Below are 18,713 nucleotides of genomic sequence, written 5' to 3'. Positions count from 1 at the left end.
CCATGTTTTCTACCCATTTTAGGCCTAACTCTCTTAGGCTCTTATTAGTATAGTAGATATATAGTAGTGACAGAGTAATCAGGCTAGCAGCACCCGACCCGGAACCACTGGCAGGACCCAGAGGCAAGGCAACGGACGTTCAACCAACCGTTCAACACCTCACTCCTCAGCATCAATGCGCAACGGTCCAACTCCTCAGCATTGATGACCAACGTTCAGCTCCTCAGCGTTCAGCTCCTCAGCATTGACAGCATTGATGACCAACGTTCAGCTCCTCAGCATTGATAGCATTGATGACCAACGTTCAGCAGCCTTAATGCTCCATTACTGAGCTGAAGGGAATAAAAGGACTCACAACGGAAAGTAGAGACACGACACTTCTTACTAGACAAAAACGACACTCAACTCATTTGTACACTGAGCACTACGCTCATTATTGTATTCAAATACTTGACAACATTCAAATAATACTGAAATAATATCTGGTAACGCATTATTACCGTCATTGGTGCTCTCATTGAGAGCCGAGATCGTATCTCAGGCAAACTTCACACATCACAAACACCTTTATGGCGTCGCCTTCTTCAAGCAGTGTCCTGCTCATCAAGTGGCGTTCGCCTCCTGCTTATCAAGCCACACTTTTCACAAATACCAAAACACTGTACTCAACGCTATTCAAATACTCAATAATACTCAAATACATACCGGTAACACATTATTACCGTCAAGTAGATATATATATATATATATATATATATATATATATATATATATATNAATTTTTTTTCATAGTATTAATAAAATACTTGGTAAATAAATATATAGCATTATTTTGTACTATAACTTTGATATTTAATTATAAGATATTGTAAAAATAAGATAATGGACAATGTAATGAATATCAATTGATAAATTTGAATGTAAAGAATCTTTGCATGAGAGAAAATAAAGACAATATAACTAATGAAATTATTTCTCTTATTTAATTTAATTTTTTGATAATGAATAATTTTTTCAAATAAAGGTATTGTAGACACATAATTCTAAATTAAAGAAATACATATGTATCATTTTTTGTTGTAGCTACTAATTTATTTAATTTAATAAGAGTAAAATAGAGTGAGAAACTTAATTATGTCAAATTTGATTGAGATGGGGTTCGAATCTAAGACTTTTCTTATAGAAATTAATGGGTAAGTTAAAAGTTAACGGAATATTAACGGAAAAGAGAATATTTAACGGAAAACTTAACAGATAATCATAAAAGTAAGGTTAAATTAGGTAATCTATATTAATAATATTAATCTGAATTATCTTAACCATCTATTTGATTAAATAATTCATCTGAACCATCCATTTGATTAAATAATTTGACCGCCATGTTTTCTACCCATTTTAGGCCTAACTCTCTTTGGCTCTTATTAGTAATTTGATTAAATAATTTGACCGCCATGTTTTCTACCCATTTTAGGCCTAACTCTCTTAGGCTCTTATTAGTATAGTAGATATATAGTAGTGACAGAGTAATCAGGCTAGCAGCACCCGACCCGGAACCACTGGCAGGACCCAGAGGCAAGGCAACGGACGTTCAACCAACCGTTCAACACCTCACTCCTCAGCATCAATGCGCAACGGTCCAACTCCTCAGCATTGATGACCAACGTTCAGCTCCTCAGCGTTCAGCTCCTCAGCATTGACAGCATTGATGACCAACGTTCAGCTCCTCAGCATTGATAGCATTGATGACCAACGTTCAGCAGCCTTAATGCTCCATTACTGAGCTGAAGGGAATAAAAGGACTCACAACGGAAAGTAGAGACACGACACTTCTTACTAGACAAAAACGACACTCAACTCATTTGTACACTGAGCACTACGCTCATTATTGTATTCAAATACTTGACAACATTCAAATAATACTGAAATAATATCTGGTAACGCATTATTACCGTCATTGGTGCTCTCATTGAGAGCCGAGATCGTATCTCAGGCAAACTTCACACATCACAAACACCTTTATGGCGTCGCCTTCTTCAAGCAGTGTCCTGCTCATCAAGTGGCGTTCGCCTCCTGCTTATCAAGCCACACTTTTCACAAATACCAAAACACTGTACTCAACGCTATTCAAATACTCAATAATACTCAAATACATACCGGTAACACATTATTACCGTCAAGTAGATATATATATATATATATATATATATATATATATATATATATATGTATGTATGTATGTATGTATATATATAAGAGATAAGAGATGCGCTAATTGACAATTCAAATAAACTAACATCGTTTTGGACCATGGTTCACCATGCAAGGTGGACCCACAATATAATTTGTCAGTTGCCAAATGAAACTGTAGTAGAAATAAAATAATACTTTAGTATTCCTATAATGGAATTCGTGTGTGGGGAAAATAAAACTAATAACAGAGCTCATCCAATTATGTATATTGTCAAATGGAACTGTAGTATAATTAAAATGATATTTTAGAGTTGATATAATAAACTAGTGTCCATAGAAAATTAAACTAAAATCAAGAATCATACATTAACATATATTGTCAAATAAACCTGAAGTGTAATTAAAATAATATTTCAGCATTATTATAATTAAATTAGTTTGTGAAAAATAAAACAAAAAAAATAGAGTTCATGGACAGTAAAATTTGTCATTAACTTCCGGTCCATGATGATTTTGAAATTCTAATTTGTAAATTTAAGCCCAATTGTATACAAAGGCTTTGGGCCAGAAACTGGGCCACTTGCAAAACTAGGGTTTTAGCTAGGTTTTGTGTTACTATATTATTCTGACATATAAGATCGCCAGCCTTTCCTTCACCGTCAGCCGTCGCTCATTGCGTATCGTCGTCTTCTTCACAGGTTCTCCCTCTACACACTCTCTTTCTACAATTGTTGCATTTAATGATTGATATTTGATTTTATATATTGGCTTTTTTTTTTTTTAGTTCCTGATAAAATCGAACTGAATCCCTGATAATATTGTTAATAAAGGATTGAGTGAGGGATATGAACATATGAGATCATTTTTGTGAAAATTTTGTTCTGAAATATGATGTATTATTGCAAAGCTAGTGTCCTTTTTGCATAAAGTTCACATGGAATTGAAATCATGGTTAATTTATTATTGAGTTTTCATGGATTTGAAGGAAATTGTTTTACTTGTTTGAATGAGCTCTTTAAGTCTGTCAATGGACTTTGTATCTCGCACTGTTAGATGATGGAGTCATTTTGGGAGTTAGCTCATCTTGCCCTTTTTTTGAATTGTTTAGTTTGAGAACTAATCTAGCTGACTGCTCTGTTTAAAATGAGTTTAACCGTTCCCTCCAAACTAATTATCTGTTTATCAGGATGAAGCTTAGAAATGGTAAATAATTGACTTTGTTGCTTCAATTATGCCTTTCTTTTCAGTTCAATGTTTGTCATGGTCAATTTTTTATAGTATCAAGAAATATCATCTGTTTAGTCCTTTTTAATCATTCTGACAAATTGACATGATTTTATTGATTCATTTGCTTTTTCACTATGTTGTCTTATTTTGTGTCTGATGCATGTTTTCATTTCTTTTCTCTTAACAGGTATAGGGCAAAAGGCTTAGTCAACAGGAGAAGATGGCAAGGTATTTATTGTCATCACTATTCATAGAACTATGAATTTTTATCTTCTTTTTGTGTGTCTTGAATGGCTACTCTAGCCAATTAGGAAGTTATTATAATTTTATTTGTGGGAATGTGGATGGAAATTTTGGCTGTTTAATTTTCTTTTTTCTGATCACTGCCCCTGTATTCCTTAGGAAAGCGCTTGTCTGTTTGTATATACATATTGTATGTATGCTGTTAGATGATATTAAATGAGTGTGTATTTCCAGAAGCTATTCTTGCAAACGTGTTAAATTTGATTTATGATAATTAGATGCATTTTTCAGCATGGGGCTGAATGCCTGACTATTCCATTTTCTGAGTTTGTCTCATGTACTATACTACTATTGTTCATGAAGGATAACAGTACTTTTGGTCTACCTCAGTGCCTATCAGAACACACACACCTTTTCTTATATGTATATGTACACATTAATTGTTGATCTTTATTCTTAATCTTGTCCGTTTGCTCTTGTTTTTCCTTCCAGTGAAGATGTTGTTGCAGAGACACCTGCTGCTCCTGCCCTGGGTGAGCCCATGGATGCAATGACGGCATTGCAGCTTGTGCTGAGGAAATCCCTTGCTCACGGTGGGCTGGCTCGAGGCCTTCATGAAGGTGCTAAGGTGATTGAGAAACATGCAGCCCAACTATGTGTGCTGGCCGAGGACTGTGATCAGCCTGACTATGTTAAATTGGTCAAAGCACTTTGTAATGATCACAATGTCAATCTGATTACAGTTCCTAGTGCAAAGACCCTTGGTGAATGGTCTGGTGTAAGTACATGCCTTTTGTCTCCCACACTTGTTACATTTTATGCAGTGCAAAACAAAGGAATTGAAAATGCATTCTAGATTGAATGCTCAACTGATGTTAGAATTTTATTAATAGTTCACCATCTTAAATGTTTATTATCACAGCTGTGCAAGATTGATTCCGAGGGCAAAGCTAGGAAGGTTGTTGGATGCTCTTGTGTTGTTGTAAAGGTAACAAACATAATATCCACAAATCTCAAATGTATCTCGCCATATTATATCATATCTGTATCTCAGTATGAACTTTTGGCTTTGGAATGCAGGATTTTGGAGAGGAGACTGAAGGCCTCCATGTTGTTCAAGACTATGTGAAAACTCACTAAGTGCTTAGCAATATGATTGTGTTCTTGCAGTTTTATCTTTAGTGATTTGGGTTTAGCTTGTTTTGAAAACACTTAAAAGTTTTTGATAGTTCAAGAATCAATGTGGTGGATATTTACGAGTTTTAAAATTAAAAATTGTTTCCTATGTTCATGTTTATAATTGCTCCATTAACTAGAATATTTATTTTTACCATTGAACAAATCAAAAACAGTACAACTAAGATTTGGTAATCAAAATGGTATTGAATTACAATAATGGTTTCTGGTAGCATGACATCCATGAACCAAAACTTATACTACAGCTTGATTAACTTGTCCTACATACAAAATTTTAGGTAAATATTCCATTCGTAGTTTTGAATAGGAGGAAAAGTATGGTGCTCTAAGCGTGTAAAGTGTTGTGAAGAAGAAGCTCCATCCAATATGGCAATATCATCATGCAGAGGCTTTGCTTTCAGAAACTGGAAGGTAAACTCCCTCTATTGCCAGCCAAATGTTATCAGGTCGCTTCTCTTTTATGCCACAGACCTGCAGAATGCGCAAAATAGACGATGATGAGAAACAAACAACCTTATATGAAAGAGGGTTTGCAATTGCAGCCATTCTATTGTAATCTAGACTAGACAAGCCCATGCTGACCTCTTGCTGGCCCCCGGCTATACGGGTGTACTTCTTGTTGTGACTGTGCAAATACCCTCCGGTATCTGCATGAAGAAGCCTGACCCTTTGATCTTGCCTCCATGTTTTACCATTCCCCTCGATTTCAAGTCTAAAAGAATGAAAAGATTAGGATAGCAACCAAAAGATTAAGAAGCATTAGTAGAAAGGAAGTCCTAACCTCCAGACATCCCCGGTATCAGACTCGTTGTCATCCCCAAAGCAGCTTACCTGCAGAGATATCAAAGGTATTAGCATAAATTAGAACTAAGGCCTGGTAAGGAAGATGATCACTACAGCTCTTTCCCTTAAGAACACCAGAAAATGTTGCAACTTGAAAACCTCACTTTTCTTTATATTTGACTTGAATGGAGATCAAGAGGAAGAATTATGAGTGCCAAGAATGATGTGAGGTTTGAGTTTGTACTTTGCACACCCCTACAGCCTAAACTTGATGAAGAACACAGGAAGATGAAGCCCAAGCTAAAATGAAAACTTTATACTTCATTCTAGTATTAAATTTCTTTGCATATTCATTTCACATTGTAAAAGGCAAAGGTTAATATTAAGAATTGAAAAATAAAAATAAGGAAAGATAGAAAGAGTACGAGTTTTCCAATAATTGTTTGGCATGGATTGAATCCATGACCTAAAAGTTGACAGATTAGCACTAGGACATTCTAGCTATCAACCCCAACCTTCTTTAATTCAAATATGGGGTAGTAGTCTTCAACAAACAAGGACTTGAATAATCAAAAAATATTTCCACTATCCACACTACAAATTATTCATCCCATAATAATTCATATGTTATTTAACGAAATAATGTTAAACAGAACTCAAACTGGTATAATGTAGAGCGGAACTATATTTACTCAACAATCAACAAAAGGAAATGCCGCAACGCAAGGGAAAAATCCCGTTTAGACAGGATGGATCCAAATGACAATGAGCCACTAACCTCCAAATTGCCTGTTATTGGAGATGCATGCAAGTGGCTGTGCAGCCATTTCCTAGTCTTCATATGCTGCAGACGAATAATACTTCCACTTTTAATGGCATCACCTTGCTTTGCAGACGAGTCTGGAGCAGGCTTAACAACCTGACAAAGGAAAGCCCAGCACAAGCAACCATTTTTAAAATGTTGTTTGCATACAACACACATATAATTTGCACCAACAATTAAATACCAACGATAAATGGTGTACCCAATAGCTGTTGGCATCATCTACAGCAGGAAATCCGGTGACCGACTGCTGCCCACTGCCAGAACCATAGGGCACATCATGCGAATGCAGCCGGACCTTTGTCTTCTCATGCATCAACTTGATTGCTGATCCATAAGTAATCTGTAAAATAATTGCATATCAGTCCAAATCAGAATGGAAAACACCAAAGATTTCCCAAAACTACAGCTTTCATAAAGTAGTAATCATGGAATCATTTCTCAATTGTCAGGTTTATTGCATTTCCAAAACGTTTGGATTTTTTAAATTCAAATCAGGAAATGGACCACCTTTTAATATATCTTATGAAAATCACACCCAATCCTAAATTCAAGAAATTTTAAAAAAAAAAAAAAAAAAACACACAAATGAATAAAGGAATGAAGAATGGAGTCTCTCCTTCATTACGATTGAGAAGAAATCAACTCACAAAATGGGCGAAAAAAGTGACATTGCATTAGTTACAATTTTGATACGAAAATTCAGTCAAATTACTTCAAAAATTGACAAATTTACGATCAAAACAAATAAACATACGAAGTATTAATTACCTGGACGCCTTCAGAAGCGGCGGAGGCAGTGCCGATTGAGTAATCGGAATCGGAATCGAGGGTGAGGATGAGAAAGATGGCGAGGGCGAAACAAGAGAGCGCCATAACAAATAGCAGTACTATGAACCAGGTCCTTTGCCAAACTGGGAGGTCCAAATCGGAAGTTGCGGGTTCGCGGTACACTAACCGGGTCGGGCTGGAAACAGTTTGATTCCAGAACGTCGTGGACGGTGGTGCTGACTTCCTACGGGTGAGATTTTCACGTTGACGTTGGCGTTGTTGTTGGCTTGAAGAAGCCACGGTTGAAGCTGTTGGAGGGCGCCTGACGGAGCTCCGATGAAGATCCGATCAAAACACTTCTGATTCCGAATTTCTTTTTTCTGTATTTAATTTAATGTTTCATTTTTTCAGTTCTGATCGTCAGACTGAGAGACTACTCCGTATATTAGTGTCAGAGATGCCACGTCGAATTAAAGTGTAAGACCAATCACTTCACTCCACGTATTCCTATGATGACGTGAATGCTTCTTGTTGGCTGACATCTTTAAGCCGTGACTTTCACTGCACCGGTCAACTCGTTCGCTGCCTCGCCGTGTACTATGATGTTATATTGGGACCGAGAAATTAGGAAACAAATTGTATGTTAGTGAGAAAAGAGTGAGATGAGAATAAATTAGGAATTTAAATTATATTATTTAGTAATGAGAAATAGATTTATTGGAAAGGAGAAGTGAAAAAGTGATACAAAGATTAAAATATTTTTGTGTAATAATAATAATAATAACAATAATTAAATATAATTTCGTCATTTTCATATTTTTTTCTCTTTTCACCAAGGCAAAAATTTGTGTGCGGATCTCCATCCGTGAGACGGGTCGGGTCACACAAGTTTATGAGTCAACATGTGCATATCATGTGCACTTTTATGGTTGTCTCTCTCTGCTTTTCAACCTACGCGTTCCCTGTGTTCTCAAACTGCATCTCACGCTAAGCCGTGCATCTCGCCCTCACCATCTCCGTCAATCCCTCTCATCCTTGCATGTTATACTTATATGTTAAATTGGAATACTCTGACAGGTTGTGTTAATGAAAATGAATTTGAAAATTGTTGGAAGTCCATGGTTTCAAAGTATGGGTTAGAAGATCATGCTTGGTTTAGACGTTTATATGAATTAAAAGAAAAATGGTGTACTGCACTAAGCAAAGATTTCTTCTCGGCTGGAATATTGACTTCTCAAAGAAGTAAAAGTACAAATCATGCTATTGGGTTTAATGCAAAGAAAACTACAAGTTTGATGCAGTTTTATAAAATTTTTAAAGAAACAGTTAAGTGGTGGAGGAGCAATGAGGAGCAGGATGAATTTCAAGCTTCGACATCATATCCAACATCTATATTGCCAATGACCGGTCTTTTGAAACATGCTGCTGAGGTATATACAAAAGCACTTTTCAAAGATTTTGAGACTTAAATTTTTGGGATGCATTTCAACTAGTTCAAACATTGTGATGATTGACAATAATATAATGATTTATGATGCTAAATCTAATGATGATGAGCACTACTACCGTGTAGTGTATGATGTTATCAACAATCTAATTAATTGCTCTTGCAAGAAGTTTGAAGAATGTGGATTGTTATGATGTCATTGTTTGAGAGTCCTTCATATAAATTCTATAGAGCAAATACCTCAACATTATGTGATGAAAAAGTGGACAAAGTTTGCTAAGAGTGAGATATGGGATAGGTCGCATATAGAATCTGGTCGGCCTATTGACTACATTAATTGGCGTCATGAAATGTCACGCAAATACTATGCTCTTGTGTTGAAATGCCAAGGAAATGATGAAGCAAACAGAATTCTTGAAGATGGATATAATAGAGATTTTGTAGCAATAAATGCATTGATGTGTTCACGGGATTCTACAAAACAAGGTGAGGATATTGTTGTTTCAAGTTCATCAAACATTGTACTAGATCCCACTCGTTTTACTACAAAGGAGAGAAAACAAAGAATCAAATGTCATTTTGAAAAGAAGAAGAAGAGTAGTGACACAACAAGTTCACAACCATCCAAAGAATCTGGATCAAAGACTCCTAATCCTCATTTCTTTTAATTTTTTTAGTAGTATTGTAATACATTTGATTCAATACTTTTGTTACTTAGATATTATTATACTACTTGAGGAATAAATTTATATTTTAAGCATTAAATCTACTACTTTATAGCTTAAAAAAAGTACTTTATAACACAAATGAATACTTAACATTTTAATCATTAAATCTACTACTTTATAGTTCAAATATACTACTTCATATCACAAATGAATAATCATGACTTTAACCATAAAAAATAATACTTAATAGCACAAATATACTATTTAATAGCACAAATGAAATTAAGCATTAAATCTACTACTTAATAGCACAAATCACCATTTCTCTAAAGTCAATAACCAATATATTCAATTCATCAATCACCATCTACTACTTAATAGCACACACAGTTTACTTCCTCTAAAGTCTATCACTAACACACCGTTTACTTCCTCTAAAGTCAATCACAAATGTATTCAAATCACCAATCACCAATCACCATCTAAAGCCAATCACACACAGTTTACTTCTTCTTCTTCGGTTCTCTAACGTTTTTCTTTTTCTGTGCAGACTTTTTGTTTCAAAAATCTAAAACTCTCTTCTTCACATCTTCTGCCAATTCATTTAATGGACTCTAAATAATGACTGAACAAATTTCCGCTCTCAACTCCCGTCTAATGGCAACCTTGATTCAAACAAGAAAATAAATTAAAACTTAATTAAAAAAAATCAGCCTAAAATCCAATTTATTACCTTAGATAGCTCAGGTGTGTGATAAACTTCTCCCCTAAAACTCCTCATGTGATGCATCATGTATACACCACAGTCAACATCATGCCTCTTTGTTTGCCATTTAAATGGCACATTCTCAATATCAAAAAACAATGTTACTTATGAGTCAAAATCTAATTAATACTTATAGAATTAAAATGGAAGATAACACTAAACAATCATAATGTAATAGTTCTAATTAAAAAAATATAACACTTGTCATAAAAAAAATACCTTTGAATTACATATTTGCCCCGTTTCCTCTTGTTGCTTTTTTCTTCCATAAAAAAAAAAATCTAATACCCAGTCTCCAACATTAAATATATAATCAGCACTTTAGTGCTCAAACACAATACTTAATAGCCTAAATCTATTACTTCAAAGCACAAATGAATAGTCAACACTTAAACTGATAATTAGACTATACAAGAATTCAAGGTACAACCCTTTAGTATGATTATCGTTTTGAATTACTTTCACAAGGAAAGAAGGTACTAAAAGATGCTTTACAGAGTTGGACAATAATTTAGTTAGTCTATGAAGATAAATGATATTGGTAGATTCACAATTTCTTCAATGAAAAACATGCATGTCATTCCCTGCATTTCCATTGGCATAGTCCTTATGCTTTATGTCAAATAATTGCAATGAGTAGTGATATGAATGAGGGATGGGGTGATCAGTTCCTGTAAGCACCCTTGTCAGATGCCAATTTAAGAAAAATCAGTAATTTAATGTAACAATTTAGCAATTAAGAGTGAGTCCAAGACTCAGTATTTTGTACTTAACATCTATGAGAGAGGGAAAACGCTACAGTGGTTAAAAAACAAAACATAATTTTTGACGGAGGCAACGTGCGGCTGTGTTTTGGTGTTCCTCAGATCTAGATCTGATTAGGTTTAAAAAAAAAGATAAAATAAAGCAGCTGCGTCCGAAGTTGGAACTTCAGACGCAGCTGGTGTTTATCCTCGGACCAGCTGGTCACTTTAATTACAAAAATGTCAGCCGCGTCACTTTGCGCGTCTGAAGTTAAAACTCCGGACACAGCTGGTCCTATATTTTTGGTCAATTCTGTACTAGTGTAAAATGGACTGCATTGCATGGTTACTTAAGGTATATGGTTCAGAACTCATAATCTTTATCTGTATCCACAAGTGACATATAAACGAGTAAAATGCAATAGTTTTTCTTTACAGGATTGGATGCATATTCAGGTCAAAATGGACCTGCTTCAAACATTTCAGGGATGTGTAAATTTGAAACTATCCCAAAAGATAATTGAATTAGAAAGCATGATAAATGTGTGGATGAAAGACAATACTGGTAGCAATTTGAAAGTTGAATATTGTACATAAGTGATTGTACATAGGAGGGGGTGATTGTATCAATGTGATCAATGAACAAATCATAGCAAAACCTAATACTATGATCAAATGGCATACACCAAAATATACGCAATATAAAAGATCTCGTGTTCAGTCCCTATCCCTAATAAATGTACTAAAAATGAGGGTTAAGCAAAATGAGACAAACCAAATGACTAGGCAAATTGGTTTTTTAAAAATGGAATGAGCTAATTACACAGAAGAGAATGCTCAACACTTTAACATAAAACTCAACACTTTATAGCATAAAATTAGTACTTTAGAACACAAATAAATACTAAACACTTTAACCATTAAACCTAATAATTTATAGCCTAAAACTAGTACTTTAAAACACAAATAAATACTCAACACTTTAACCATTAAACCTAATACTTTATAGCCTAAAACTAGTACTTTAAAACACAAATGAACAATCAACACTTTAACTATTAAACCTAATACTTTATAGCCTAAAACTATTACTTTATATCACAAATGAATATTAAACACTTTAACCATCAAACACAACACATTAAAGAACAAATATACTTTTTTAATTGCACAAATGAATAACCAACACTTAAGGCCAAGGACCTTATGGTCCAGTGGCATCAAACCCTTCCCTTTATACGGGAGGTGGTGGGTTCGAGCCTCAGTGGAGGCAATACTGACTTGTGTGCTTCAATAGGTTGAGAAAGTAGTTATGAACATATACTGCATTGTAATAGAGTTAGTAGTATTAAAAAAAAAAACTAACACTTAATGCATAAAATCTAATACTTTATGATGCAAATAGACTACTTTATATCACAAATGAATGATTGTGACTTTAACCATCAAACATAACACTTTATAAAGCAAATATACTACTTAATTGCACAAATGAACAATCACCACTTTAACCATTAAATCTAATACTTAATAGCCTAAAACTAGTACTTTATATCACAAGTGAATTATCATGACTTTAACCATCAAACACAACACATTAAAGAACAAATACACTTTTTAATTGCACAAATGAATTGTCAACACTTTAACAAATGAATAGTCAACACCTTAAATCTAATATGTTATTTTACTACTTATTTAGATTGGTTTAGTGCTTCAATGTTTGGGTTTGACCTATTTTTGAAAATGATGGCAAGTGGCAACCCCTCAAAACTGGGGTGCAATTTATCTGTTCTATTACTAAGTCCCTGCATAGCTTTAGTTTATTTTGCTTGTGCTTATTAATAATGTTACATCTTATGTTATGGTCAGCTATTTTATATTGTATTATTTGAGTTGAATAACTGTTAGTTAGTCAATACTTAACTCCAGAGGTTTAGGAGAGTTTCTAGTTTACCTTTGTATAGGACTCTATAATTGGTTGAACAGATTGAATTGAGTATTATCATTCTCATTTGGTATCAGACGACAGGTTCGAAACCCTTCCTTCCCTCTCATCCTCTCCGTTCTAAAATTCTCTTTTACGCAACGACCATGAGCAACCAAAACGCCGGCGCCTTTACCCCCGCTGTTGCCGCTCCTTCACCGCCGTCGACAGTCTTAACCGCCAGCCACCACTTCCTCTCAATTAAACTAGACTCCCGGAACTACCTTTACTGGCGAACCCAAATTATGCCTTTCCTCCGCAGTCAGAACCTCGTCGGTTACGTCGATGGTACATTGCCGTGCCCTCCGCAGACCATCGCCGTCGACTCACCCACCCCAGCGACTCCGCCGGCCTTCATTCCGAATCTGGCTTACCTTCCGTGGATTCAGCAAGATCAGGCCATCCTCTCGCTGATTGTATCGTCTCTCACCACCGAAGTTATGTACCTTGCCGTCGGTAAGGAGACGTCGCAGGCTGTCTGGGAGTCGATCACCACCGCCTTCGCCTCTACCTCGCGGTCTCGTTGCCTTAGTTTGCTGGGGCAGTTTCAGGCCTTGAGGCAAGGCAATCTCCTGTCGGCAGAATATTTAGGTCACGCACAGGTGCTCGTCGAAGCGCTCTCTCTCGCTGGACATCCACTCTCGGCTGATGCGCAGATCCTGTACGTTCTTAAGGGTCTGCGGCCGGAGTTCAGAGCAATGGCGAGCTCGCTGACCACCCCAGGCACGCCGGTCACGCTTGCTCAACTGGCGGATCATCTCCGGGCGCAGGAGTTTATCCATTCCGATGACTTCGCCGTTGCTGACTCCACACCGCCGCAGAATGCTCCATCGGCGTTTTATGCAGGTCACAGCCGCGGTAATGGTCGCGGCCAAGGCGGACGCCAGTCCTCTTCAGGCCGTGGCGGACGGAATAGCCGCGGTAATGGTCGCGGCAAAGGACGTGGCGGTCGCATGGTGTTCCCCGGTTTACCTTTGTATAGGACTCTGTAATTGGTTGAACAGATTGAATTGAGTATTATCATTCTCATTGTGCTTGGCAAAACTGATATTATCTTGATTCTCAAAAGGCTCAAGAATCACAATAACTTCAGTGTAGAAGTTTTATGTTTTGTCACAGTAGAAATTCAAAAATAGAAGGAAATTATCAGTCACCACACGTCCCCACGTCCCCACCCCATACTCCCTCTCCTCCTCCTTCCTTTTTAATTGCACAAATGAATAACCAACACTTAAAGCATAAAATCTAATACTTTATGATGCAAATAGACTACTTTATATCACAAATGAATGATCATGACTTTAACCATCAAACACAACACTTTATAAAGCAAATATACTACTTAATTGCACAAATGAACAATCAACACTTTAACCATTAAATCTAATACTTAATAGCCTAAAACTAGTACTTTATATCACAAGTGAATGATCATGACTTTAACCATCAAACACAACACATTAAAGAACAAATACACTTTTTAATTGCACAAATGAATAACCAACACTTAAAGCATTAAATCTAATACTTTATGATGCGAATATACTACTTTAATAATCAAACACAATACTTAAAAGCACAAATATACTACTTCATAACAACAATGAATACTCAACATTTAAAGGAAGAAGCAGAGAGTAATAGGAAGTTACCTATGACGAACCGCGAGAAATTAAACCGAAGAAGCAGAGATTAACAAGCAGAGTTGCCGGCGGCAAAATATCTATGGCCGAGGAAATCCAACTTACTGCATGCAAACACAAAAGTCCTTATTATAATGGAGAACATCATGTGAGAAATTAAATAGAAGAAGCGTACAAGCAGTTACCTGAGGCAAGAATTTTAACGGAATAAATGGAGAGTATAGCTGCGGTCGCAAAGGTATAATAATAGCAGTTACCGACGGCGAAATTTATATGCAAACGCAATCGGACTTACTGCAAACGCAAAACTTCGAGAAAGTTAACGGAATGGCGACAACAGCTAGAAAAGGAAGAAATTAAACGGAATAAATGGAGAGTATATGGAGTGTAATAGCAAAACCCTAGCAAATTTTACACACTAAAACTATCAAAAACAAAAACTCACCTGAGATTGTGAAGAAAATCCACCTTTGTGATGAGAAAATTTGAAAATCTGATGAAAAAGGGTAGAGGAACTCCCGTCTCTACTACTCGGACACGACGTGAAGAACACAGTAAACGCGAAAAAATGGAGCGAAAATTTGATAAACTAAATTAATAAATTTGGGCTAAAAAAGCCCATATCTAATTGTTAAAAAGAATAACCCAAACAGAATTAATCCATAAGTTAAATATGACCCAAATTATGTGACCCGACCCGTCTCACGGATTGAGACCCGTGAGACGGTCTCACACAAGTGTGACCCTTTGCTGAATTGCAATTCAGGAGGGGGTGGGGGTAGTTTTGATCGGTGTTGAATTTCATTGTAAAATAATTTAAATTACACATAACCACCTTCTTAAACCATAATCAAAAGAAAATTATTATGTAGACTATCAAATCTACTCTCAAATTCTAAACTCACCGTCAAATTTTTTATGTTGATATTTTCTTGAGATTGTCCCATCAGAGAGTAAAAGTGAAGGAATAAAATTTAAGAATAAATGTAGTAAAATTCAAAGTTACAATTAAGCAAATCAACATGTTAATTTAGTGCATCAAAACTAAAAAATAGGATACTAACCTGTAATAACATATTACTAGGATTTCGACAACCTCTAAGGAGAAATCATCAACCAACAACCAATGAACAACCGCTGATCACCTTCTTTAAAGAAGACAACCAACATGTCGCCTTCTCCAACAAAAAAGGTGACCACTGGTCACCTTCTACGCCGGAGAAGGCGACCAATGATCTCTTTTTCCGTTGGGAAGACGACTAGCTAGTTGGTCACCTTCCGCGCAGGGAGAAGGTGACCAACTAGTCGCCTTCTCTGGCATCGAAGGCGACCGATAATTGTTCGTTGGTAGTTGGTTTTTTCCCCCGAAATTGTCGGAACTCTAACGATATGTTATTACTGGTTAGTATTTTATATGCACTAAATTGACATGTTAATATGCTTAATTGCAACTTTTAAAAGTTCAGGAGGCTAATTTACTTCTCTCATAAGGTTTGGGAGTGTATTTGACCATTTTCAATTCCCTGATTTTTATTAATCTTCTCAAACTAAAGAATTTATTTATTTTTATAAATTATTGGTGAATTCACTAACTCTATATTGAGCTAATAAGAAATTTATGTATCTAATATTTAAAAACCAAAAAAAGATAGACATGTCATTAACTAACTAATACATAAGAGTTATACTAGGTATACCCCAAATTATACTCCCTCAAGTCAGTTGTTATGCCATGGTAAGGTGGACCAGGGTCTATGTTCACAATTTCATAATTCTATGTTCATAATTTCATAATTCCATGTTCACAATTTCATAACTTCATGTTCACAGTTTTATAACACCATGTTTACAATTTCATAATTTCATGTTCACAATTTCATAGCTCTACGTTCACAATTTCATAATTCTATGTTTACAATTTTATAACTCTATATCAATGTTGCAAAAATCGCGCCTAGATGCTAGGCGGCGCCCGGCCGCGTCAAGGAAGGCCGAAATTGGCCTCCTCCGCGGCCGGGCGCCTAGCCGACCGACTAGGCGGCGCCTAGGTTGCCTAGCCCGCCTGGCCGGGCGCCTGGGCCGCCTAGGCCGGCCGGCGAGTTTTTTTTTTTTTTTTTTTTTTTTAATTCAAAAAAATTATAAATCTGAAATATTTAAACTATTAATGTTATAATGTATTAACTAATACTCTAATAGTCTAATAATATGTAATAATTAATAAGTAATAACTTAATAAAATAATAAGTAATAACTAAATTAAACTAATAAGTAATGCACTAATAATTAATAAATAATACGTAGTAACTAATAACTTAATAAGTATTAAATATTTAACTATTAAAGTGTAAGAGTTACAATGTTAAACACTTTATAATTATTAACACTTAAAATATTTTTTTTAATTTTTTTTTTAAAATTAAAAAAAAAAAAAAAAAAAACCTAGGCGTCCGCCTAGGCGCCTAGCAATTTTTGCAACGTTGCTCTATATTCACAATTTCATAACTCTATGTTCAACAGTATAACACAATTTTTGAATCTATATAACAAAATTGTAAGTATAGAGTTCAAAAGTTGTGAATATTGAGTAATGTAATTTTGTATATTGAGATATAAAATTGTGAATATAAATTTCTAAAATTGTGAACATAGAATTCTAAAATTGTGAACATAGAGTTCTAAATTTGTGAATATAGACACGGATCTACCTTGCAAGGTGGACCCGGGACCATAACATAATTTGCCCCCTCACATTTACCCCCTTATGTGTTAAACAAAGATATATTATTTTTATCTTGTGGGTTCCCAAAAATAGTGTTGACATAAAAAATTTGAGAGTAAAAGTAAAAATGAGAGTCCACAATCTACATAATATTTTTCAATGCATAACGGTTGGTTCTTATATCGTGGACCGCGGTCCACAATGCATTGTGGACCGCGGTCCCAAAACGACGTCGTTTTAGTAAGTGGGAGATGGAGCCCCGTAATTGACACTACAGTTCATTCCAAAAGATACTGCCTTACATTTGTTTTGATATTATCGAATGAAACTGTAGTTATATCAAAATGTAACTGTAGTTGTGTTGAAATGTAACTGCAGTGTATATGAAAAGATACTGAATAACAGTTTCACATTTGTGTTTGATATTATCGAATGAAACTGTAGTTATATCAAAATGTAACTGTAGTTGTGTTGAAATGTAACTGCAGTGTATATGAACAGATACTGAATAACAGTTTCACTTTTGTGTTTTTATATTATCGAATGAAACTGTAGTTATATCAAAATGTAACTGCAGTTGTGTTGAAATGTAACTGAAGTTGTGTTGAAATGTAACTGCAGTATATATGAAAAGAAAGTGAGTGACGCGAATTCATCCATTCGTTTTCATTAATCAAACGACGTCGTTTTGAACAATGCACCACGGTCCACAATGCATTGTGGACCACGGTCCACGATATAATTTGCGCATAACGGTAATTATAATCTCTAACATGATCCTTTTTGTAAATAAGAAAATTTATTATGTATAGATTTTTCTATAATACATCTGCATATAGTATATTTTTTTCCACAAATATAAATAATAGGGACATTTCAATAGTTCTAGTTTTTTTTCCCTAGTTTTTTTCTTCATCGGTTAAGTAAATCAATAAGAAATTCTACAATGTTGAATAACAAAAATAGCGATCTATAAATTATTTTTATTATAATAATTAAAATTTTACTATTACGTATTATAAAATCTTTCGTCAATTGATAATAACTCTTTATATTTGATCATTACGAATTGACCGATTTTATATCAAATTGATCTAATGAAATTATATAAATTTAAATCTAAAAGTTTAAATACATTTAATAGTATCTTTTTAGGGAAAATGGCATCTTTAGTCCCTGAGTTATAGGGGTAGTGTAGACTCAGTCCCTGAGTTATGACCGTATCCGAGTTTAGTCCCTCAGTTATTCGCGAAGTGGCGAGTTTAGTCCCTGGCAATTAAATTTGACGAAAAAATTAAAAAATATTCAAAATTTGAGGGGTAAAATAGGAAATTCACATTTTATTATTCTTCTTATATCAAAACCACTTTTACAACATTATTTTTCACTTCTTAGCCTAATTATTTTTAATATTCTTCAATTTTAAAAGCATTTAAACAACTTTCAAATGACTTTTTAAGAACCTGGCTCTTGTATAACACACTTAAGACTTAGCACAAATAAAGA

At 35.0% G+C, this 18,713-nt stretch overlaps 2 protein-coding genes across 2 annotated transcripts; one reads left to right on the top strand and one right to left on the bottom strand.

The window, feature by feature from the left end:
- Window positions 1-2,814: 2,814 nt before the first annotated feature.
- LOC116010657 (40S ribosomal protein S12-like) lies at window positions 2,815-4,957 on the top strand. The gene is made up of 5 exons (XM_031250150.1): window positions 2,815-2,888; window positions 3,605-3,645; window positions 4,153-4,438; window positions 4,583-4,648; window positions 4,741-4,957. The coding sequence occupies exons 2-5, from the start codon at window positions 3,638-3,640 to the stop codon at window positions 4,798-4,800; spliced, it is 420 nt and encodes a 139-aa protein (XP_031106010.1). The 5' UTR covers window positions 2,815-2,888; window positions 3,605-3,637; the 3' UTR covers window positions 4,801-4,957.
- A 43-nt stretch (window positions 4,958-5,000) lies between these two features.
- On the bottom strand, window positions 5,001-7,669 carry LOC116010656 (stromal cell-derived factor 2-like protein). The gene is made up of 6 exons (XM_031250149.1): window positions 7,235-7,669; window positions 6,666-6,806; window positions 6,419-6,559; window positions 5,639-5,688; window positions 5,440-5,569; window positions 5,001-5,328 (listed from the first exon to the last, which is right to left on the bottom strand). Exons 1-6 carry the CDS (start codon window positions 7,337-7,339, stop codon window positions 5,236-5,238), a joined length of 660 nt encoding a protein of 219 aa, XP_031106009.1. The 5' UTR covers window positions 7,340-7,669; the 3' UTR covers window positions 5,001-5,235.
- Between the last annotated feature and the right edge of the window lie 11,044 nt (window positions 7,670-18,713).

The sequence above is a fragment of the Ipomoea triloba genome, chromosome 2, assembly GCF_003576645.1.
Source record: "Ipomoea triloba cultivar NCNSP0323 chromosome 2, ASM357664v1".
Classification (NCBI taxonomy): domain Eukaryota; kingdom Viridiplantae; phylum Streptophyta; class Magnoliopsida; order Solanales; family Convolvulaceae; genus Ipomoea; species Ipomoea triloba.
Note: the sequence above shows the minus strand (reverse complement) of the source record. Positions and strands in the feature narration are given on the sequence as shown.